The 25,196-nt window shown below is 37.6% G+C and overlaps 1 protein-coding gene across 2 annotated transcripts in view; it reads right to left on the reverse strand.

Moving 5' to 3' along the window:
• CDH12 (cadherin 12) overlaps positions 1-25,196 on the reverse strand; it is a 591,317-nt gene that overhangs the window by 108,264 nt on the left and 457,857 nt on the right. For both annotated transcript variants that reach the window (XM_075744849.1, XM_075744850.1), the window contains one exon: positions 15,463-15,757. In XM_075744849.1, coding sequence (XP_075600964.1) covers positions 15,463-15,757 — 295 coding nt within the window. The remainder of the gene's footprint in view (positions 1-15,462; positions 15,758-25,196) is intronic.

A 25,196-nucleotide genomic window follows, 5' to 3' on the forward strand; every position in this document is an offset into this window, starting at 1 on the left:
AATGCCTAACTCTGTACTTCATACTGTTGAAATGATCAAGGTAGAAACTCCACCATTCTTACCAGGCAGGGGTTTGAATCATTTATTTGTTAGAGTTATTCTGAACCTGCTGTGGGATTTTTTTTTCCCCTGCTTTGCATTTCTCTCTCTATTTTGATGATCAAAATCACTTGTCTCTGGAGACCAGATAAAAAGCAATGCTTAAGTTGGCACCACTGGCCAAAAATTAAAAAAAAAATAAAGAAATAAAAAAAGGACAACAAAAAACAGACTAAGGAAAGAAAAAACTGAAATGGTAAAGATAGCCCATATTTGTCTGTTGTCCAGGCTGAAGTGCAGTTTCACCCTTCTGTGACTGTAGTGAGGATTCTGTTCTAGAAATTTGCCTTTCTATGCCAGCTCTTCCCAACTTCTTTATGTTTATTCATAAATTCTAAAACCTGTGAGATAAGCAAGCCTTGATATACATAAAATTATGAACTTGTGAAATACTGAAGCTAAAATTAAATGCAACTAAATATGGCCTAGATATCTTGCAACTTATGGCTTAGCTCATAAAAAAGGGAAGTTTACATTTCTTTGGAAAATATTTCCTTAACATTTGTTGTGAAATTGTTTTACAGATGAATCTATGTCTGTTAAAATCCAAAGCCAGGCCTGCATATCAACTGCCTAAAAGTTGAGTGCATTCAGTCTACAGGGACTCTTCTCTTCCCCCTGAAATTTCTAAATAATTTACAATCTAAGGTATTGATTTTGCCCAAAGATCAAGAGTGGTAAGATCTGCAAAACAAAATTCTATCCAATCCCAAATAAAATAACATTAAAAAAAAAAAAAAAAAAAGTGGGCTATAATTCATTATCAGACAGATGAACCTTAATTTTAATCATTGAAATGAACTGGACTATTTTTATAGCTTGAAGTTGAATCACACAACTAGAATTCTACCTATAGTTGCTCAAACTATTCCATTTTCAACACCGCTTCAAAATTAAAATAAAACAAAATACTGGAATATATTATGTTGCTGACTTTCTATAACTTGAATGTTTCCTGACTGGTTGCTCAGAATAAAGCTAAAGGAAATGTGTCACTCTTCCTGCAAAATGTCAATAAGAAAATAATAATAGCAATAGTAATAATAATAATAATAAAAACAATAACAACCACAACCCCCCCCCCCCCCCCCCAAGAGCTTAAATGGCACTTCTTTTGACACCCATACACATACTTGACAGCAGGAGGAGATTTTCCAACTATCAGAGCCCATCAGACTTTCAGCACTACATCAGTTGGAGGCTGGATACTGATCACTATTTACAAGCTGACGATGAGGCACTTTTTGGGCATTGGAATATAGGTCTGAGAGTCATGACAGTGAACATCCACACAACTACAAAGGTTTATTAAAAAAGCTATCCACGCACAGTCCTCATATATATAAAGACAGACAATATGGTTATCATCTTAACTCACTAAACTAATCATGCTCAAATTTTTTAATGAGCATTAAACTCTTATCCTGTTGTTCACCTATGAGCTACTTCCTAGCTTTTTATTCCATATTTTTTCTACTCCTCAACTTATTTTTTTTTTCCTGTGACTCCTTCACAAACATGTTAAGAAAGATACACTATTTTTGAAGGTGAATTTCCCCCCAGTTCCCTTGCACATACACGCTTGCCCGTGGTTACTCAGTCCTGGTAACTTATATGCATTATGAAACAAGCTCTGCAATGAATATTCATTCTCAGTTTTCGCCATCTTCAAGGCTACACTTATAAAAGAGAAGCAACATTACACGGTGCTTTTATACACAACAACTACAGTGCAGAGATACTGAGGGCATGAATCATAAAAAGAGCCACTGCAAAAAAGCAATAAGCCCAGATGCAGTTTTTTACTACCTGGTCTTATTTAGATGCCTAACAATAAGATACATACAAGTGAGCTTATTAGTGAAACGGTGCTGTAGCCTGTAAGAAACACCAATGAGAAAAGTTGCATCCTAGATACTTTCTTTCTCAGAAATTTACTGGGGAAAAGCAATTTTAAACCCTTTTCTGTGTTAACAGCTTAAACAAACCTTATTCTGACAAAATGCAGCAGCAGATAATGGTCTCTCCTGAATGCCCAGTGGATGCATGAGATGATACAAATTAAGTCACTCTTCTGTTATATGGTGGTTGAATGCTTATCTCCTGCCTCTAAGTGAATGCTCAGACCATCATTCTCATGAAGAAGGAGGAAGCTGATCTGTTTTATATAGGATCATTAAATATTCATCTGCCCAAAAAAAAAAGGACAAAGGAGAAAGGCTAAGAAAGGCTCTCTGGCCGGGTGGCTAAAACATAAGGAGGGGGGTTTCAGAAAAGGGAAGGATTAAAGCTGCATCTGCAGCACCTTGTGTGAGTTTTCTACCTACCTCACTGCAAAATCAAAACCATGTAACCTCTCCTCCAGCCACATTTTGCATGGGATGTAACTCTGAACCCTGAAAATGTCACTGACTGGCTTCCGAAAAAGAATTTAGTATATCTACTTTATGATTTCTGACAGTGCTTAGGCATTAATTGGCATCTAGCTGCTCAGCAGTGTCAAGTTCAGATGGTTCCGTGCACAAGCAGATTGGGGACAGGCTTACGTGACATTTTAGGCACCCATGAAACAAATTTATAGAAACTTACTTTTTTCCAGGTTCAGGCAGCTACTAAGATACTTCCGTTGGAATTAGACAAATAAATCCATGTGGACATCTAACCCTGCATGGAATACCCCAAATTGTCTACTGTCGTAGTGCTGAATTTGATCTGTGTCCGATCTGGTTGGGATCCAGAGGTATTGCTCGCATTACCTGGCTAAATTTCCAAAAGATTTTGGTTCAATTTTATAATATATGCTGGCAAAATTTAGGTACCTATACATTAGGGATGCTCAGCATTGCTTGAGGAACTGAGTGATACAGCTCAAGCTATTAAAAGCTATTTGGGAGTCAAAAGCCTGACTAGGGTTTTCAAAACCATTCACATGCCCTGCACTTAGCGATACCAAGAAAAAACCCAAACCCACAAGATGCGTATAAAACTCCTTCGGCACCAAGTTACCTTTACAAATCTGGCCTGAGAATATGCTGATGAAAAATATTCACTAACAAGATCTTACTAGCAAGTCTAAAACCTCTGTTGTTGATGACAGCAGTACTGACATGATGCACACGGTGTCCACAAGTAAGTCAACGCTCAAATCATAAAACACATTTGCAACGTGGGCTCAGGTGGGCTTTGCTGTGGGCAGTCTGGGTAACAGTAGCACTGGCAATGAACTGGTGGGACAGCCCTGCAAGGTAGCTGGTCAGTTAGTATCCCAAAGTCCCTTATACTATGCTGCCATAAAACCTATCCTGCCGTCACTGTTACTGTCCCCTTGTGCTACCAAAAGCAAATTGATAAAGGTGGCTCAAGATATGAAGCGTCCAGACTGCAACATAGGTATTAGTGAACTGCCGCAACTTCAGCTCTTCAGTAAATCAGTAGGACGCGCTGGTGCAGTTCTTATCCCGGATCTTTCCTTTAAATCAGCAGTTCAGAGATCTCTTGCTGCTGTGCAGTTGCCCAAAGAAAGGATTCCTTCTTTACAACTTGCCAGTTCAATTATCAGCGTCGTATGGAACTTGGAATCTAAGGAGCTGATGCCTGGCTGCCATCTTTTGATCCAGGCAGGCAGTCCGACATCTTGGCACCTTTCAGGTCATTTATGAAAGATTTTCTTCAGAAAGAAAGGCTAGAATTTTATTTTATTTGTTACAAAGACAAGCTGGTGTAGGAACTGATTACCCCTTATTTTATGTTGGAGCAATTCCTGGTACACCAGTGTTTGAATCTGGGTTGTGGCAAATAAAAGCAGCAGTTTACATATGTGCAGCCACTGCCTCCCCTCCACAAATGTTAACAGTTCCCCTCCTTATTCGCCCACAAGTATTGCAAATAAAACTACCAAACACAGTTCTTTAATATATCATAGTAAAGCTACTTGTTTCTACTCAACCAGAGGAAGATTTTTTTCCCCCTCCCTGCTGTACTAGCAACTGGATGATCTTTTGAAGGCACACAGGATCATCTGCTGTTTGAACAGCAAGGTGCTATGTCTCACTGGATTATGCTCAGTGATTAATATTGGTTTAGGACTTAAAATCTGTGAACAGAGGATTCATTCAGAATCACATGCAAGAGCCATGAAAGAATCCCAGGACTATCAAGCATCTGCTGAAAACTGTCTGACAGGGTTTGGTTTGTGTTCAGGCATGAGGTGATATGGAGTGAAAGCAGCAAGAAAAAATGGATGAATTTGGAGCTACTGAACCAGAGAAGTAGCAAGTGGGGCTGATAATTTGAGCATCTGTGTCTGTATCATCTCTTGCAAGACCATAAATTGCAGGCTTGAGCACTTGAACCTGCCCTTCAGGCATCTTTCTCATCTGAATTCTCTCCAGACTGTTGAAAATATTGATTACTGTTGCCCTATCGTTAAAAAGATAGCAGAAATAAAGGGGGCTCAGAGGCAAGCAGTGAAAGTGATTGAGACATGAAAAGTTTTCCACATAGAACTTTAAAGATGTCATCTCTTTAATTTAGAAATGAGACAAACAGACAGGGCATGATAGAGATGTATGCAGTACTTAGGACTATGCCAAAGCTAAATTATATGTTCCTATTCATCTTATCTTCCAGATTGAAAGTCAAAAAATGTCAAAAATAGGAAAAGGAAATGCTTTGTAGAACGACATGATCGATTTAGAGAATGTACAGTCACTAGACCTAACAAAATGGGGATTAGAGAAGTATTTGACATGCTTGTGAACTCTAACAACAACCCTTTTTAACAGACTTCAAACAATAAATAAGTAAGGTGTGCTTGGATAAAACCTACCGTTTTACGTTAAAAGTGCATTTAACTTTCTCCTAGCCTCTACTTCTGGCCATTTACAGAGAGAGGAGGATAGATAGACCTCTAAGGTGATGTTCCTACAATATGGGAAACCTAGCTATGTAATTACCTTAACGTTTCAAATAAGCTAGGATACTCCTTTGGATCAGAACAAGTGGTAAAATTGATGCTTGCTGTACTAACAGCAATAAACACAGATGGAAGATGAAGGATATGATTGAGGAGATACTCTCCAGCTGTAGATATCCTGACCTGGTTATTATTGGATTGACTGTTGGGATTCATATTACTCTTTACCAATTAGAATCTCTATTCCCAAAACATCATGCCAGCCTCAGCGGAATGACTGGCAGTCAACCAATTATTTCCAGTGAGGATCATCAGCTGCGAACAATTGTGTACCCAGATGCAAACGGCTGGTTGGAATCACACCTCTGAGGGCATCTGCAACATTCTCCATCGATGACTGCTGCAGACTGGTGTGTCAGACAGTCCTTGCTGGAGGAACCTGGCCTGCTTCATGCTGTTTCCCTGCTCCCTCAAGACTGTTCAATAGTGTCACTGATATCTTCAGTGTCATTTATTTATGAATTAATATCCTTTAAGCTTCTTATGAAAATAAAAGGATGATCCTGAGGTCTGTTAACAGAAAACATAGCAGTCTCTTTAGAAGTGCCAGTCTGAATCAAGTCCAAGGCAGAATTAAAATTGTTACATTTCTCTCCAGTAGCTCCTGAAATTAGATCTGTACAATTTGTAAAGCTTTTCCTCTTCCCTGCTACCATTCTTTACTCTCACACTTGCCTGAAATCAGCACCCATCTCTATTTCCAGTCTTCTCCTCTCTAACCCTCAATGATTTCACTTTTACTGCTGGCTTCTGCACAAAAGGTCCCCAGACATAACTGGCAAGTAAGGACGTCGGGACAGTTGAATATTGATTTACCGGGATAATTTAGTTTTGGCCTTTCACTTTGTCCTACTTCAGTCCAGAAAAAAATTATTTGCACACTCCAGAAAACAATATTGGCACTGCTGAGTTTTTAGCAGAGAGGACAGTTTGTTTCATTTCCATTGATCTTCTTCCTACATAGTTATGACCTGTTTAGCTTGCAGACTGACTAGCTCGTCTGGGAAGCATGGCAACCTGCCTGGTCATCAACTGTGCGGCAGTGAAATCAGGGAACAGACAAACCCGCCAGGTTCCCAGCTCCAGAGAAGACTGCCTGGCCTATGGGTTCCCAGCCAGCCAGTGCTTGGCTTGTCAGGTTGATATAAAGAATGCTTCTCTACTAATTTGGGAACCACCTGTTTAATTTGCCAGTCACCAGCTAACCTGGGGGATGACTCACCAGGCAGCCATCTGTTTTTTCATAAAAAGGTTTGACAGAATTACATGTTTGCATCTTTCAGTTCTATAAAAACTTAGCAAAAATGGCTCTTGTGGAAAGGTTTCAACCAGCTCCGTTGGGACCCTCGTTGATCAAAGGCTGGAGGGACATCGGGCTCACGTTCCTGTAAGATCTTTAATGGTTCCTTAGTGAGGAAAAATCTACTGCGTATGGGATAGACTTTGGGCTGGACTGCCCATCTATGCTGTTCCTTGCCGCAAATAAGGAGAAATGACAAGTAGCGAGGATTCATTAAATCCAAGGTCAACAGACAGGTACACTTAGTAATTGGCTGACATACCATTTAAAGATACTCTAGCATGTGCTGTTCCTCATTCTGCAGATATTTTTAGACTTCTGTTTAATGTAGATTTTTTTTTTTTTTTTTTGCTAAGGTATTATTTTTATCTGCAGTGTCTTTGCTGTAGACTTTAAGCCTTATGGGATTCTCTAAACAGAGAATAATTTGTCCTTAACAGAGTATTTGTGATCAGTGATTTTTTTCTCTTAGCTCTTGTTAAGCCAGATTCTCACAAACACTTTTCTTATCACTCCAGGCCTTCCTAGGATTACATCTAATTTGCCACATGGAGTTATTTCTGCACACAGAATTAAAGCCCTTAATCATATTTGGTTTAGTGACTCCCATTTGCTTAGCAATCTTGAGACTATTTTGCCTTCTGCTTTGTACTCCTCTAGGGCTGATGATGACTTGATTGATTCCACATAATTCATCAGTGACTGATTCCTTAGACCAGTCATCTTAGTACAAAATATCACTCATGTCTGCTTTCATTATTTTGGTTTACTGCAGAGTTATACACAAAAAGAGGGGAGAAGAACACTAGAGATGCACATACTGTCCATGCAAAATATCCATAAAAATCCACTTAATTTTGGCCTGTTCTCGTTACCTGCAGCGTCTTTATGAGAAGATGGCTAGGACATGATTACTTGCCATAAATGAAGAGCTGCCTTGCGCCAGTGAAACCTTGCACTTGTTTCTTCTGTAAAAAATTATAAATAGAACTGAGCTTATCAGAAAAAAATGGCTCAGTGGCTGGAAAGCAACTTTAAAGAAAAATGATGTTCATAGCAACGCAGGCAGTAGCTTGAAAAGCAGCTTTTATAAGACATATTTAATGTTTACAGTCACTCAGTGGCTGAGAACAGTAATACTTTTAAAATATGTTTAATGTTTAAAACCACTTGGTGGCCGAAAGAACAGCTCTTGCTGAAAAGATATTTAATGTTCAGAGTCATTTTGTGGTAAGGAAAAAGCTACTTCTTGTTAATTTTTAACATTTACAGCTGATCAGTGGCTACTAAAACAACTAACAATACAACATGTTTTATGTTTAGAGATGCTATGTGCCTGTATAAAAACAATTCCTACATCTCTCAATACTACACTAAAACATGCCAATACCTTCCCCTCAGCAATAGTATCATTGACAAAAAAAGGCAACACATAATCCCAACAACTTTAATGTAATATATCTTGAACCTAAAGATGATTATGGAAACCATGAGACAGTACCAATAATTACACAGCTTCTCCTTATATACCAAAAGAATTAACAGTCAGCACCATTAAAATGACCAATTTATACATTTAGAGCAAAACCAAATAGCTTAATTTTAATAATGAAAAAATTGGTTGGTTAACCTAACAGAGGGGTCCGCATCAAAAGACTTGGGTGTGATGAAATATAAAATATTTTTTGATTTATGCTATGAAGCTGGACTAAAGTCAGTGTGTGCATAGGAACATAATAGCTTTCTCTCCTGTGACATGAGTTTTAAACTTTGCCCGCTTCCAGTTAAACACAATAAAGTAGGCCTGGATATACATGAAGTAAGACTCAAATGCTCTGCATGAATTTGGCACTGACACTGACATTTCGGGACTGTGAAACCAGCTTAGCAGAAAACATTTATTCAGCATCTCACCTTTTTAACAGCAAAAGCTTCTCAGACATTTTGCTGTGTGCATGTTTGTAGGGTCCTGTCTGTCACAGCTTTCATTTTACATAGATTCTCCCACCTAATAGTATTTGTCAAATTTCTTTGTTTTGCTGACAATTTCCAACAATCAGGCTGTATGAAAAGAAACTCACAGTGAGTATGACAATAGCCACAATCCTTTAGCCAAGCAAGCCTTGGTTCTCTGCATTGTTTTCTTCCTCCCTTTTGATCTAAAAGGGTTTTGTCTGTAAGGGTTTTCACAGTAGTTGAAGCTGCCTAGGTTGCCTAGTGATCTATCATAATGTCAAGAAACACTTTTGTTTCAAAAGCATTTACTGCCTACTTGTAATTTTCTCTCACCATCTCAATGTTGGTTTTTTTTTCCAATTATTTTTTGGTTTGTATTTTTGTGCAATGTCCCTTATACATGGGAAAAAACTCTTTGACAAAAGGCTAAGCAGCCATAACCTGCCTTTCCTTTTTCTCCTTCCTTAAAACTCACCTTTCTCTACAGTGGCTATAAACCAGTCTGACGATCAGTGCAGCAGCTATTTCTTTTCACAATTAAAATAATTAATAACCACCACCCCCCCCACCCCCCCCCACCCCCCCCAAGATCTGTAATTAACAAAGTACTTCTAAGTGAGAAACCACTGAAACGTCAACTGTGATGGGTCAACTGCCATCTGACATAGCACCAGGATGGAGAACTTAAAGATGGTGATGGGACATGAATTTTTCTAAAAAGTGGTCTGCATGACCTAGGCCAGCAGGTCTGACCCAGGCGATGGACAAATTTGTACACTCTGTGATAAAGTACCAAATTAGAGGACATGTTGATATGATCCTGTAAGGGGGGAGTCAGTACAGTTTTGTGAAGGGAAGCTGCTCTTCACAAACTGTGTTAAAACTATTGGGTGAATCAGTGATTATATAGCTCTAGGTTACTTGCAAAGATAAAACAGTGTTTAAATTTCCAAAAGGTTTTCAGCAAGGTTCCTAAGCAAAGGCTCTTGAAAAAAATTTAAAAGATATATTAAGAGAGAACAGCCTTTTCTAAGATAACAACCAAATACAAATAGAAATCGAATGGTAGGAAAAAATTGCCAGTCTTTATATGAGAGAGGGGTTGCCACTGGCATCTCACTTGGATCTGAACTCATAGGTTGCCAGTAAAAGAGAATACATAAGCAGGTGACAGCTCGACAAAATGAAAGCTTGACTGCAAAGTGTTACAGGGGAATCTTAACGTAACAAGTTACTGGGGATAAGGGATTTCATAGTGAGAAATACAAAGTAAGAGGCATGGGAAAAAAACCCTCTTATCAGTACTTTCACAGAGGTGGGTTGTAGCTCAGTTACCTACTACCTCTTGATCTCGGGATCACTGTGGAAAATCCTGCAAAGTTTTCATCTCAATGATCAACAGCGGACAAAAAAGGGAAAATGATTGATGGGAATTATGAGACAAGGAAAAGAGAATAAACAAGAATATTCAAGATTTTTATATCTTGAATATGACACCCAATTCCCGTCATTGTCTCTAAGGTCTCGACAACACCAGAAAAAAATCATGGAGATCAGGGTGGAGCTGGAGGGGCTGCAGGCAGGGCCTGACAGATTATACGGCCAGTTATCTCTCCATGACTGTGTGTAATACCATTCGAAGATCTCTCTGGCCTCCACAGGTTCCCAAAGTAATATCTTCCGCAACAGCCTGGGTACGCTTTTGGAAGTCCTTAAAAACATATCACCAGAAGCTAGGAAACTATATCAAGGGAAGGATTGCTCAGTATTTGCTTTATAGTCCTTCCTTCCCCAGCCACTGCTCAATGTAAGCTTCAGGCTAAACTCAGGCACGCGGTGCTAAGCTATGCCCAACCAGAACGCAGCTTCCTACCCACCAGTCCATCAGGTTAGTTTTCTACACGTTGTAATCCTTTCATATGAAACTACATAGATGGCTATATTGAACATATGTTCCATTTATGAACGTATATATGTAAGCCTTTTTGTCAATGTTTAAATATAAGTCAATGTTTAAATATAAGCCAATTAAGTATTCACTTCAGAAGGAAAACTGCCAGAAAATTTATAGAGACTATTTTTAGGCTGTCAGTACCATGGGAAGCAAATCCATAACACTCTTCAAGTAGCTGCCTTGCACCAAGGAGGTTACCTAGTAAAAATAACATGATATTAACTTCCTAGTATCATTGACTATTTTAGTGTTACAACGTGGTGTTACAATTGAGGCAGTTTCAAATAGAATATTCAAGCCTAATCAGTAATACAGCTATTTAATGTGAACATATTCTATTACTCATTAATTAATAACCAAAAAGGTAGAATAATTTCCATGGTGATCTGGAGTTTGTAGAGCCCCCCTAAGCAATAAAGAGTTAATCTAGTGGAAAGGTATGAGATGAAATTGCCTAGGAAAGAACATATGGAATCTATATGTTATGGAATTGATGGGTTTAGTACAGCCCTAGCTGGTCTGTGTGTAAGCATAGAGGAATAATGGAAAGACCGTAGAAAATAATTAGGAGACTGTGACAGTAGAAGTTATAAATTTGTCACATGTATACATAGGATCAATTAAAATCAGCATATTCAATGAAAGAAATGCATGAGAAATGCAGATGCATTTCTGTGCACATTTTTATGTTTAAATATATAAAGATATATAATAGTATCTTTCCTTGAATATGTGTTTAAGGCTGGCATGCCCCTGCTCTCAGTCATCTGGACCGATAGCTTTAATAAGGGGATAACCTTGGTTTAAACTCACCATATATTTGCATGCTTACATGAACTATATTGCAACAGAAGCTGGCACAGCTGCCAGAAGCAACAACAAAGTTGATTAAACTATACTTAAGGACAACATATTTTGCTAATAGTAACTTACAAATGGGGAAATTACAGCCCCCTTTTCAGTCCTCACACATAAATTTCCATTTCTGGTTTGTTCTACATTTTGGAACTCTTATTAAATCAAGACAATATTTTCAAATAAAGACGTTAATAAAATAATCCAATATCAGAAAAAATATATTAGAAGTCTGGCCCTTAAGCTTTTATAAATCTCTTATTAGGCATAGAATATAGCAATCTCTGTTCTTAAAATATTAGTTCTGCATTGTCATCTGACTCCATCTGCTGAGTTTCTCTGCAGGGAATTTCACATCATTGTCCCTTCCAAAATAAATTCTTTACCATCAAGTATTCTGCACCTCATTTATTATGTGAGCAATACACTGTCAGCTTTGGAAGTACCGATATCCTTCCGCAACCATACAGAAACTATGCGCACTTAGAAAGCATCAGAAATAATGGAAGTCACAGATGGGTACAGTAGCCTGCGTGTTACACCAGTTGGCAACCAAGGGGCTTTTCAAGAGAAGTCTTTTTTTTTTTTTTTTTTATATCTGTGATTGACTGTCCTCTCCATCATACCTGAGCAGATAAGAGGGCACGTATGGAAAGAGAGAGACTAGGTGGCCATTCAAGCCTTTGGCTAAAACAGGTAGGCGTCCTAGTTTTTAATGGGCTTAAAGTAGAGTTTTAGAATACAGAAAACATCCTGCTAACATTTTTGTCATAGTAAAAAGCATATGAAGTTATTTGGCTCCCAGTAAGGAATTCACCACTAAGTAAAACCAGCAATCCTAAAATTATCTCTTCTTCAGAAAAAGCTAAAAGATATGCATTACCATGATCTTTTTTTAAGGAGTGGTACTGATGACAGGGAAAAACAAACAAAAAAAACAGTCCACAGAAACTGTAGAAGAAACGTTAACATAACCTCAAAGTGAATTTGAAGGAAAAAAATATCTTTGCACCTAAAACAGGCATGGAAAATAACACAACACTTCTTAGAAAATCTACCATGAAAAACTTGGATATGACAGATAAGTTTAAATCATATCTATGTGCAGAAAACCAGATATTGAAGATCCTGCGAATTTCCATCTTTTTGTACCTTTTCAGTAAAAAATCACCTAGGTCTAGCATAAAGTTGATGCACAATTTTATCATAACTCTGTAAGTGGAACTCTGAATCCAGGGATGAATGCTATGCCATTTTTTCAGCCACCAAAGCAGCTCAGCAGCACTGAGAAAAGTGCAGCCGTGAAAATTTCTAAAATACATGTAAGCGGTCTGAAGGACACTTTTCTCCCCAAGACTTCCCAGCCCCATGCAATCCTCTTTTACGGCTGCAGACTGTGGTACCTCAAGTATGTTTTATACAATATACTTTATTTCACTGTCCAAATGGAATATATGCTGTGAGTTTACACTGGGTGTTAAGCCTTGAGGATTTTATCAGTTACTTCTCTGCTCCTCTGTTCCCCTTTCAACATGAACTCTGGCATCCATATTTTGCTCCTTATTACCAAAAAACCTTAAGATAAACTACCAAACTGACTAAACCTTTGCATGTGAGTGTCATGCAACAATAAAAGACAGCAAGTCACTAGTCACAAAAGCTTGCCAGGCTCATAGAAATGACTAGTAAGGGGGAAAAAAAGTTATGTTGTAGTGCACTTCCCACAACAGAAACCGTGTGCATGAGTGCAGTTCATAATAAATACTGTTGCAAAAATATAGTAAGTGAAGTTTAGGACATTTGGGAATTGAAAACTGGCAACTAGAAAATGAAAATGTAAAAAAAAAAAAAATAGATGAGAAGAAGACTTTATCAGGGTTTTTGCCTAAGCCAAGACAACCGTATGCTGCACCAGCTAAAAAATCAAAGTGATTTTCAATGTCAGCCTCAGGCAGTGGTAGGTCTAGGCACCTCTATAGGTGCAACTAAATGGTACTGATGATAGGAAGCAGTAGTTTTAGATCCTCTGAGAAATCTGTGCTTGCATAAGGCAGCAAAAGCATGGGTAAGAGAGAGCAAGAGAGTGGAGAGACCTACACTGGAGAAGGCACAATCTCCTGGCACATCACAGGCAACAGAAGGCATTTCTGGATATTTTTGCTGCAAGACAACCCAACAGCAAAAATTGCTATCTGCTTTAGTAACCACTAATTGGAGTTTAGGCCTCCATTCAGGGCACTATTTCCTTGCCTGGACTTTTCTGATTGATTTTCATCCATCTTTTATTTTTCTTATAGAGGAAAATAAAAACTGTTATTAATAAATCTTCTAGAGGTGGTGAATATGACTGAATAAAGTGAAGATCAAGAGGATGTATTTTTGACATGGCATCTACCGATGTTTTTCCAAAAGAGAATAAATTGAAAAGCATTTCTTTTAAAATACTGTATGTATGACACAACATACTCAGTTGCATCTCATTTAGTCATGCAACTCCCACTCAATGTAAAAGCCATAATGCATGGCACACCTTGAAGAGAGTTTCCCGTGAAATAAAACCATTGTTAGCATTGTGTCTGCTACTGCACATGCATATTGAAGAAAATAAGAATGGAAGACGAACGGAGAGCAACGAAGTGAGAGAATGAATGCATATGCTGCATTCCACTGTGTAAATAGCATTATTCATTATTATTTTGCTCATTTCTCTCTGATCAAGTCTTGAATACAATTTAACAACTAACCATACATTCACTGGTGAGAAAATTTTATTCTGAACTTGCCACAGAAATGAAAATACAGCAGATGTTTTTCCATCTATAAATAATATAACCGTAAGTAATATTACTAGGCATCTCTGCAGGGGTAACAACAATAGTGTGCATATATAGTGAATCTATAGATGCACCTCTGTGGGTGACTATAGTGAACTCATCTCTACACTTGTATGAAATTAACACAATAATCTCTACAAGTCTACTAGTATCACATTTTATCACATTCTACCACTCTTTATCACAAAATTTAAAATACTACCTCATTAATTCCATATAGCAACTTGTGGAGATAGCTAGTTGCCTCCTGGTTGTCTTTCAAAACATTGTCATCTGAGCTGCACAGCTGAAGGGACAACAGGATGCCTCTGCACATTTCAGAGACAGAAAACTTCCCAAACTGTTAGCAACTACAGGGAGTATTAAATGACTAGTACTGGCTTGTGAAGTACTGGGAAAAGACAGCTTAGGAGAGAAAATGGCAATAAACTGAAACTAGCACTGGGAAGTTAAAGGCCTCACAGCCCAGAACGAATTAATTTCTGGTGCCCGCCGGGAAGCCCGCAGTGCCATCTGGCAGCAGGACACAAGTACTGTGCTTGTGTTGCAAACAAACTGCTCAGGACCGCTGCAGAATCAGCCATCAGGCAGAGACCCGAAGGACCCGTTTAGTCTACTCTCCTGCTCCAAAGCAGGATCAATGCTCTTTATGTCTTTCCCAGCAAATGTCTATCGTGCTGTGAAAATTCTTCAAAAAAAAAACCAAAAAACCCAACCTGTTCCAATGCTTCGGTATCCTTACTACAGTCCACCTTTCTTTGGAAAGGAAATTATTCTCTCCCCTGTACACTAGCTTTTTGAAAACTTACCATGCTTCCAGTCAGTCCTTTTTTTTTTTGACTAAAGAATACAATGTATTCAATATTTTCTTGGACATTATGTTTATGAGACCTTGAGACAGTCTTGCTGAGATTCTCTGACTCCCGCTCTTGCTTTGTGGAGAGCCAGGTGAGGGCAATCATTACTTTCAGCACCCACAGTGAGCAGGACTTGGATAAAGAATTGTTCCCTGATTCATAATCAGGGGATCATGCAAGTGCTGTTGGACTTTAACAGCCACAAAGACAAGAACAGTAAATGGCAAGATGCTGTTGTACCATTTAATTCTGAACAGCAAACAGTCAACATAAACTAGGAAGAGAGGAGAACACACTTCATCATGTGAAATAACAGGTTGGGGGTACGCAGAACCCCTGGACCTTAGCATACCTGCCTTGAATATCTTTTTTTTTTTTCTCCTACATTCCTTAGAGACTTAAAGTCACAGGCACCAATTTTGCAGGAAAATGAGTTTTTAAATAGGCAAATAAAGATAAAACAAAACTGTAATCTGTATATTTCTAAGCACAGAGTGAGACATTTCTAATAATAAGTTTTAGAAGTTATATTTTCATTTCAGCCATCTCCTTCTTTCCTCAGCAGGAAATGCATGTTGAGACAATTAAGTAATATGCAATTAGTTATCAAGTGTTTAAAGCTTCTTACTCACCCACTGGAGACATTTCTGGGACACTGGCAACATAAGGCCCATCCAGGAACTTTGGCTCATTATCATTAATGTCCTGCACTTTGATGATGAACTCTGATTCAGGCTCTAGTGGTTTCTTGGTGTCAACATCCACAGCCTGAGCCCGGAGAGTGTAGAAAGGTTTTTCTTCTCGATCTAGGCTCCTTATGGCATGAATGTCTCCTGTGGTCTCATCAATGGTAAACACCGTGCCGGCACCATCTCCTGAAAGGGTATATTTAACAGTGCCAACTCCTTTGTCCAAGTCAGAATGAAGCTTGAGAACAAAAATTAAAAAAAAAAAAAAAAAAAAAAAAAAAAAAGAGGAGGAAAAGAACATTAATGGCTTTTTTCTAGGTTGGAAGGCAATTGTTATTTTTGGTTTGTTGTTTTTTTTCTTCTCTTGTGTAATAAAAGGCATTAGAGGAACCAATTTCCTAAGTCCTCAACTGCCTCTAAGTGCATGGAAAAAATGTGGGTAGCATGTAATCTTTTTACCCCATCTAGTACCCAGCACAGAAAGCATTTCAAAATTCTATCTCCTTTCTCCCATGAATACTGTTCACTATTAAAAGTGCAATGAAGCAGGGCTTCAGAATTGTTATAAACTGAAATTTAAGACCAAAGATGGAAAACCACCAATAGCCACATCAAACAAACATGAGATGACATGAAAGAGTGTCAAAAGCTTTCACAGGCATTTGGCTTTCAGAGGAGTAGAAGGGAAGTATCAAATTTTCAATTCACACACAAGAGCTGGATGGAACCCTACACCCAAACTCAAATCTGGTCTAATAAAGACAATATACACCTCTTAATTACAGTAAACGTTAAACAGAACTAAAAAAACCCCTACTTTCTGCACAAATATTTGATAATTTGTTTCTGTCCTTTCTGAGGCAGTCACATTGCGGGCAGTGTGAAGGTAGGAGTTCTCTTACTCATTGGAAGAATACAAAACTCAATAATTTCTACCTTAACTCAATTATTTCTTCCTTGAATACCAACATACACATTTTCCAGGCTATTAGCATGTTAAATTTTCATTTCTAATTTGAAAAAAAATACTTGAATACAAATTCTTGGATGTTTTTGTCCATTTGATCAGCTTTTATAGTACTATAATGTGGCCTTAACCACTATTTCAAATGCAGGAAATTTTTAATTCAAAATACAGTATGATGAACTTCTTTCTCAGATGCCTTTATCTGTTTCATGCTCATCCTTTAAATACCTCTAAAAGTTTTGAATAGATACTCAAGGTTACATCACTGATGCTGAAACAGCTTTTAAAATATTCACCCGCTTGTCCCATCTAATGAGGACTAAAGAGATCTACTATAATGGTCACAGGTTGGAATGGAGTTTTCAAGAGTGAATTCCCTTAAGCAGTATAGTAAAGTGATTATGGATATAGGCTTTATTTACATGATGTACTGCCCAAGGTGAAACACAATAGAGGAAACATGGGACATGAAAGGAGATTATGTAGAAAATGAATTACTGAGAAACTAAATGGTTTTGGTAATGGGGCAAGAAGCTAAGCTACAGAGAAAGAGGTAAAGGCAATTATTAACATTTATAGCTATTGCCTTGAAATTGAAAATAGGTCCTTGTGACTGTGGAAGAGGTCATGGTTTGTGGGACAGAGCGAACACAAGCATCGTGTCTTCTTTGTCTACTTTTTCATCTCATCATTCCTGCTCAGTGAATATACTAGATTCTGATCTTTCATCTAGCTGCTCCCTGCATGCGATTTTAAATTATCTCTCTAGTGCGAAGTAAAGCATTTTGCTTCTTGAGCACTGGTTCACTGTGGAAAGATTCAAAGGAAGTTAATTCCTTTCCTCCTGGGGTGTTAAATATTTCCTTGCTTGCAAAATGAAAAGATAATTCAGCCCGAGATAATTAATGTCTATTTCTTCCTCATCATTTTAATTTAAGTGCCTCACAAGCTTCCTGCTGTTCCATTATACCTTGCTCAGTTAAAACTCAGTATTTTCCTTCCATTATCATGTGGAGGCTTACAAACACACATGGAGTGGGGGGAAGGAAAAAAAAACCCAAAACCCACGATGAGAAAGCTCAAAGAAAAAATGTTAGAACTTTATAGAGGGAACCACACTATTTTCTTACTTGTATCCCTGTATTAAAATATGTCTGGGCTTTACTGTGAAGTCTACCTTGTTCCATACAGTAAGAACACCACAGAGCAAAAGAACATGGTTTCGAAGCAAGAATTTGTAAACAGGGAAGCATGCCAAGAATATTGTCTCTACTCCCATCTCCTGTCATCAGATTTGGCACTAAAGCTGAGATGGTTGAGTGTCTTTCTGATTGCCAGCTGAAGGGTTTATGTTCAACCAGTAACAAATCAGGCTGCATTGCATGCATTATCTGAGTGCTTGGATTGTACTACAGAGAAATAATTATAGTTGCTTCCCCTAGTTGGGGGAAAAGGTAATAAGTGTAACAAGAAAAAAGCAAAACAAGGCCTCCTAAGAGATAGGAAAGTGAAATACAATGGCGAGCACAAGCATAGCTTTTTTTTCAAATGTATTGGAGCAAAAAAGCCTTATAACTGGCAGCATTAGCAATTCTAGAGTTATAGATGTGTTTACTGTGCTTCACAAATATCACTCAGTCAGTCTAACCTAGGAACCATTCCATTGATTTAAGCAGACTTCTATTGCTTTGCATTAGCTGGGCTCTGTCACATTGTACTTATTCATCAAGTCATGCAAATCTGCTGATTTCGATATAGGCTTCTTAGATGCCATTGCTGCACAATGGGCTAATGCATGCTTATTTGTAACCCACATTGAGCTATGCAATTTGTGGCGCAATTAAACATTACACAGTGTCTAATTACTGTAGGGGAATAGCTGATTGATTTAATTTAAAATGAACTAAATTCTCCAACAACAAAAGGCACGCAATACTGAGATTCAGATGCAAGGACGGAGAGAGAGGAACAAGCATTGGTTGGACTTGCACAACACTAGAAAATAATAATGACTTTCAATGCCTGAAATTTTCCAGAAAGCAGTTTAGACTGTAGAATAAGCATATGTTAGTGGGTCTCTGATTTATGTGTTCCAAGCTGTATTGCACTGGAAAAAAAAGACATTTCTTTTTTTGTACTGAAAAAAATACAGAAGATTTGTGAGAGACTGATTTTTCTTACACTGTGTCCAGCAGTAGTTTTGGGTTTGTATCTCATTTCTCCTTATGCTTGTCTTTATATTCTAATTCTTGCTCTTCTGCTATTTGAACAAAATAGGGCAAGGGAACAAGTCCTCAAATCTTACCTAACAACTCCCCCCGCAAGGTGTTTACATTTCAGAATTACTTGAATTTACCGCAACGTAGTTGTCCAGATGATTGTATTCACATGGATTTTTCTTACTGTTATGTTTTCTCTGTAAATTCTGAATATTAAAAATATCACAAAGGTTTGGAAATGCAAGGGATTCATTTCTACTTTTGCTCAAATCTGTGCTGTTATTCTCACTACCTAAGTAACACAGAGTTTAGCGTCAGATCTTTAGGCAAATCTGCCCCAAGTATAAAATTAATGATTTCTTGCAGCAAACTCTGTTAGTGCAGAAAATCATGAATATTTTTCTGTGACAGCAGATAAAGACATATCTTCCCATAATTCTTGCTAATGTGTGCAAACAATAACACATATGGCAAAGCAAATAACTGATTAAAAAAAATCAAGTATGAATAATAAGATGGAGACTATTGTGAAATACATTGCATAAATCTATGCAAAAACTATGACAGTGTTCTTCAATCATATCCAATACCACATGCCAGACTGAGTCAGTCTACAAGTCCATGTGATCTAGCAATCTGCTTCAGCCTACAACTAGCTGAAAGCTAGTTTGCTTCAGAGAGGATGAAAAAGTTGGTAACAACTTGCTACAAGCACATCTAGGAGACATTATTTATTCAGTTCTTCGGGCACTTATGTTCAATTCCTAACAAACAGTATGATTATTCATATTTTAGTGATAAATTAAGACCTTACTGCTTCAATAACTCAGTGTTATAAACTCTGTGTCACTTCAAAAATTCATACACCTGCACAAATTATTTGATATTACATATGAAACCACATGAAAGATCAAGAAATGTATTAGGTAGTGTAATTCAAGAGCTGCTGTATACTCCTAGCTAAATTCAACATGGCAGTAGTTTGGATCAGAAGTATTTGTTCCTTGGTGCTGATTTGCTCTTCAGTATCCTATACATCTGATCCTCAGCTGTTCATATTCTCTTTTCTTAAACACTTCAATGACTTGTATTAATAAATTTACAATGATTGGAAAGTCAAATCTGTGAATTCACAGACATAGGTAAAGAAATCAGAAGCAAAAGAATTGCAAGATAGTCTAGCCTTAAAATGAAGTAATCACTATACCCTCACGAAGGATGCAAGAACAAGGGCTATGGCATTCACTAGGATTGCTGTGATCTTAATTTCATAGCAATACAGACATTGAAAAATTGTATTATGAATTGACTGGTTCCCTTTCTCAATTTCCCATCCATATACAATAATAATAATAAAGGTAAAGAAAAGAGCAGGAAGTAAAAAAGTTTTAAATGTCAAGAAATGTTTATCATCCCTAAAATGACATATTCACCCTGTGATATAGTCTGAGATTCTAAGTCTTATTCCATCGCCAATTTCATAGGCTGAAAAAAGTTTCACTGTTCCATTTATTTATTGCTAGCAGATCAATTTAAATGCTATATTGCAGTGCATATCTGGACTGAAAACATTGCTAAATGTTCCAACATATTAACCCTTCCTTGCAAGCACAACAGTACTAGCTATCCATCCCATATCTGTATCTTCACATTCATTTTTCATTATTCAACATATTTTAGGACCTTATTCCATTATTTCCTCTGCCTGTATCTACTTCCAAGTATCTCCATTTGCTTTGTAGCCACCAGGTCCTCCCCCTGCCCTTTCTTGGGTAAGATGTGCAATGAGAACTATTCAAGAAATCAAAATAGTCAGTCACCTCCAGTATTACCTAAGACTGCAAGCACAGAATGACGCCCTGAACTGAGGAAAGGAAAAAAAGTTCATTGTTGTATGGAAAACATAGGTGCAAGCAGAGCTATTTTGGCAATCCTCCACTGCAAAAGTCTGTGGGTTGGAACAGGGGTGCCCACTACAGGAAAGCGGTGTAAATGCCCGCTACAGGAGGGTGTAAATAAGCCTAGAGAAACTTTTGATAGTAACCACCTGAGAAGACTTTCTATTTGGACTATTGCACTTTTAAAAGATAATGATTCTTCACGTGTTTTCTATTGGCAAGAACTCTATGGTCTACACAGATTTCATAGTTATTTCTAAAAACTGATAATTAGATTCTAGTGTACTGCTTTTATACAAACACATTTTTTTTCTTCCCTTTAAAAATACATAAAAGTTGAAAATTTTCCAGAGGTAAAAGGGAGGGTAGGGTGTTAGATTCAAGAAATGGAGTAATAAAAACAACAACACAATTGTTGCTCATCACATCCTATCAAATATTTTTTTTTCCTCCCCTCTCTACCACACATACCCCTAGGCCCACACCTCCCTCCAGAGGATGTTTAAGGACAAGACAAAACCTGCTCACAATACAGTACAAATGTTTCTTGATCCTAAAAATTTAGATTATCTAGGGCATCTTCTGAATATTCAGTTAACACACATCGATGAGGCAAAACTGCAGACTAAAGCTTGTGCTGGGAGGAGTTAGGACACTACTACAAAATGGGTCAGATGGACAACAATCTGCGAAACAGGCATATTAAAACAAAGAGCAACTGAAAGCATAGAATCATAGAAGATCACCACGTCCAACTGCAAAATGATGAGGCTAAAGACAGATGAACAAAAAAAGAAAAGAATGATGTTTTTTAAAGGTCATTTGGAAAACGTGGTTTTGTTTCCTTTTAAGACTGAATATTATTTGCAATAGGAAGTGCTGTCTTTGTACTAGCTTTGTACAGGGCTTTTACAAGAGATCCACGTCCCTGACTAGGCTTTCTTAGTGCTATGAGATTTTTAAACAATAATTAAAAATGTCAATTAAAGGATGTGTATATATATTAAAATATTAAAATATATAAATATATACATATATATAAAAAAATATACCAAGGATAAGAAAATAATTATTTGAACTAGCAAGCTGTGCATATTCCATCACCATGACTAATTTTCTTAGGGATGTATTGCTATAACTTCTTTTCCTATGTTTAGTAAAATATCTACTTCCAAGAATTGGCATTCTTCTGTCTAATTTTTATGAAAATGGTAATAGACAATATGGTTCCATATTTTGAAATATCTTTCGTACACTGTCCAAATTAGATTAGAATACTTTCTTATTCAAGAGGAATTAAATAAAAAGGTATTCTACTCTTTTTCTAATGATTCCTGTTTGGCAAATAAAGCTGAGCTTTATTTAAATTAAAACACCGATTATCCAATTAAATAAAACATTATCTCCTTCTGTCATGGGGATTTAGTTTAAGCATACTAAGTCAGATCAGACTTTTCCAATAATGAGTGTGGCTGCCAGTTAGTAATATGATGGCAGATAAGTCATTAGCAAGGAATAAAAAACAGTACCTGACCTGGTCAGTTCAAATGAATCCTCATCCCTATCAACATCACTGACTTGAGGGGTCAAGGATTGTTATTTTTTTGATTCTACTCTACTCTAGAAGAATATTTTTGTTGCATTATGCGGAATTCAGTAATAACACTTGCAAAAGCACATTCCAAAATGAATATTCTTTTTTCATGAAATGCGATTGCCCATAGACAGAAAAAGATATTACTAAAATAAAAAAAATTATGCACTAGTAAAATATTGAAAGAATAAAAGTCTGTCAATAATATCTCATTATAACCTGATTATACAAGTAATTATATATATAAGTTACAAGTCACATATATTTCTGGTGATGAAGTTTACATCACCTTTTCAGCTGGAGTTGATGCAGATAGAAACATCATGTCCTGGTCCTCTCTAGTAAACTGTAACGTAAGAATCAGCATCGGAGGTAATTTTTTTATTGAATTATTCTTACTGAACTCATATACTTCCATGTTACAATTTGCTCTGTGTATGTATGTTGATAGGTTTAAGGCTGCGGTTACGTTGAATTCCACCTGAGAGAAACGTTCTGCAGAATGGTAACAGCTGATGGGACCATGAACCTGCTGAGGCCTCTAGGTATTACCATGGTAAAGTAACAACGTAATCACACCTTCCAACAACAAATTCCAGTATTGGCCATTAGACAACAACAGAAGACAAAATATGAGGAAATTTATCAACTTCCAATTTCTTCTTTCTCCAATGCAATTTTATACATCCTGCTGAAGTAATATCAGCTACAATGAAGTGTGCAGCTGCAGCTGACAGCTCAGTGGAAAACGATTTCACCATCTCATTAAATTTTTATAATTTCAGAATTTTTCAAAGTATTTAACAGGAATGGAGCAACAGATTGAATCTGAAACCCTCACAGTCCAAAGACCTTATTGCATCAGATGGGAAAGGTGAGGTTGTGCCCTGTATCCTCATACACGGATGCGGCCTTTTCCTTTCTTTTCACCACTGTGCGCTTGAAATCTACGGTAAACTATCTTCTGGTTCATAGGAGTCTGTGCAAGACATCACCTGTTACAAATTAATACATTTCAGCTGGCACCAGTGGAGCTGGTTTGATTTACACCTATGAAAGCACTGGCGCTCCCTCTGTACCAGTGCCTCGCTGGAGTCCCAGTGGCTAAGCGGGAGCATAATGCTGATGCCTGGAAATGAGAAATGAGGGAAGGGCATTGGCCACAAACAGGGGTCTGGGGAAAAATCATTACAGCTTTCAGCAGCAGATTCTTGCATTCCTTTTCAAGGTAATAGTTATTTTTTAATTCTGAAAATGAAATGAACAAAAGACAGCATTACAATGACATTCTACATTCCTGCTATTTAATCGTGCAAGATCTGCAAAACACCCAATGGCATTGCTGTAATTAACGAAAATGGTAAGTGTAGAGCGGTGCTGCTCTTTTTAGGTAGTATTTCCTTATTGAAAGATGAACCACTGTAAGAATGTCAAAAAGACCTGCATCTCTCTGGATGCCACATACTGACAGTAATATATTATTTTGCATTATGTTCCCTGTCGTATCCCTTCTGCAACATATATAAAAGATCAATGCATGAAAATATGAATTATGATGTATGAATAAATATAATAAAAATAGATGCTAGAGACTTAGGAAGCCTTTACATGAAACACACTATATCTATAATAAAATTTGTAAGACACCTATTAGAGGAGAGTTCACAATTTCTAATGACTGCCTAATTATATTTACGAAAATAGTCTCTCTGAAGATCACTGGATAACCACTGTTCAAAAAGTTGAGAACAAGCAGGAATTTTATATTGAAAAGTGTCACTGAAATTAAGCTGTTGGCAAGGTTAGATGTTTTCAGTCTAAAATTAGGTGTTTATGCTTGTGAAGTGACAAAATCTATTTTCTTTCAAGGGTGTGTGAATGCGATCCATTTTCTGTAGAATTATACTCTATAGATGTCTTAAGCTACAAGCCATAAAATCATGGTTAATTTTCCATATTCCTCATATGTTAACTGCTTGGGCTTTACGTGGAAAATACCATTAGCATAAGAGGACACATCCTTGAATACCAAATCGAACATGATAAATATATGAGATTCCTCATATACCTATATTCCTAATATATATATTCCTAATATTTATTCCTCATCTCATCTAATAATGGGTCATGACATTATGGACTTTTCTTTTTTCTTGAGACTTAATTTCTCACAGAAGCTATAGCTACAGCTGCTCAGTTGCATGACCTCTTTTTCTCTCATAGGAATTGCCCTACTGATGCCAGCGGGAATACCTTTGTGTAGGTTGTATTATTAGCTATGAATATGTCATAGGGAAGACAGCGTACTGTATGCCATTCTGCTTCTGAAGTGACAGACAAAAAGACAGCTACCTGCTGACAGGCGCCATGGCGAATAGGCGCTATGGAATGACATCCAGTGCTGGAGGAGATCATGGCTCTGAGCAGCTTCCCACTCCTTCCCTTGGTGGCATTCACTTCTCCACCCCAAATGTCCAGAGCTAACTGAATTCCTTTGAAGTCTTTATATCATACTGTCCCATCTGGTTAGAGCAGTTGAATAGCTGGCCTTTGTAAGCCTGGCTCTTCTGAAATTAATTACGGAAAACTCAAACTTCCTGCTGGAGTTGCTCTTCTGAGAAGGCAGCAACTGGTATGAGGGACAGTAGTTGTGGAGCAGCGTACATTTCCACATTACAGCTGCAAGCAGGAGAAGAAATATATCTCCTACTATGTAGCCATAAACATATAAAGGCATAGCAGTCATGAAGTCAGTTATCTGCTACTGTTAATCAGTCCCTAACACAGAAAACTGTGGTAAGGGGTTAGCTGACCTCCATAGTCTTAGACATGGTGCACCTGACCACACATAAAGTGAATCCCACTCCTCAGTCTGGCTCCCTGACTCAGCTCTGCAAAATATCCAGATATAGCTTCTCTGGAAAGTGAAAGGCTCAGTACGGTTCCTAGCAGCATACCCTCCGTAAGGCTCCCTAAACTAAGTTTACCCTATTTTAGGA

This window comes from Balearica regulorum, chromosome 2 (genome assembly GCF_011004875.1).
Source record: "Balearica regulorum gibbericeps isolate bBalReg1 chromosome 2, bBalReg1.pri, whole genome shotgun sequence".
Taxonomy (NCBI): Eukaryota; Metazoa; Chordata; class Aves; order Gruiformes; family Gruidae; genus Balearica; species Balearica regulorum.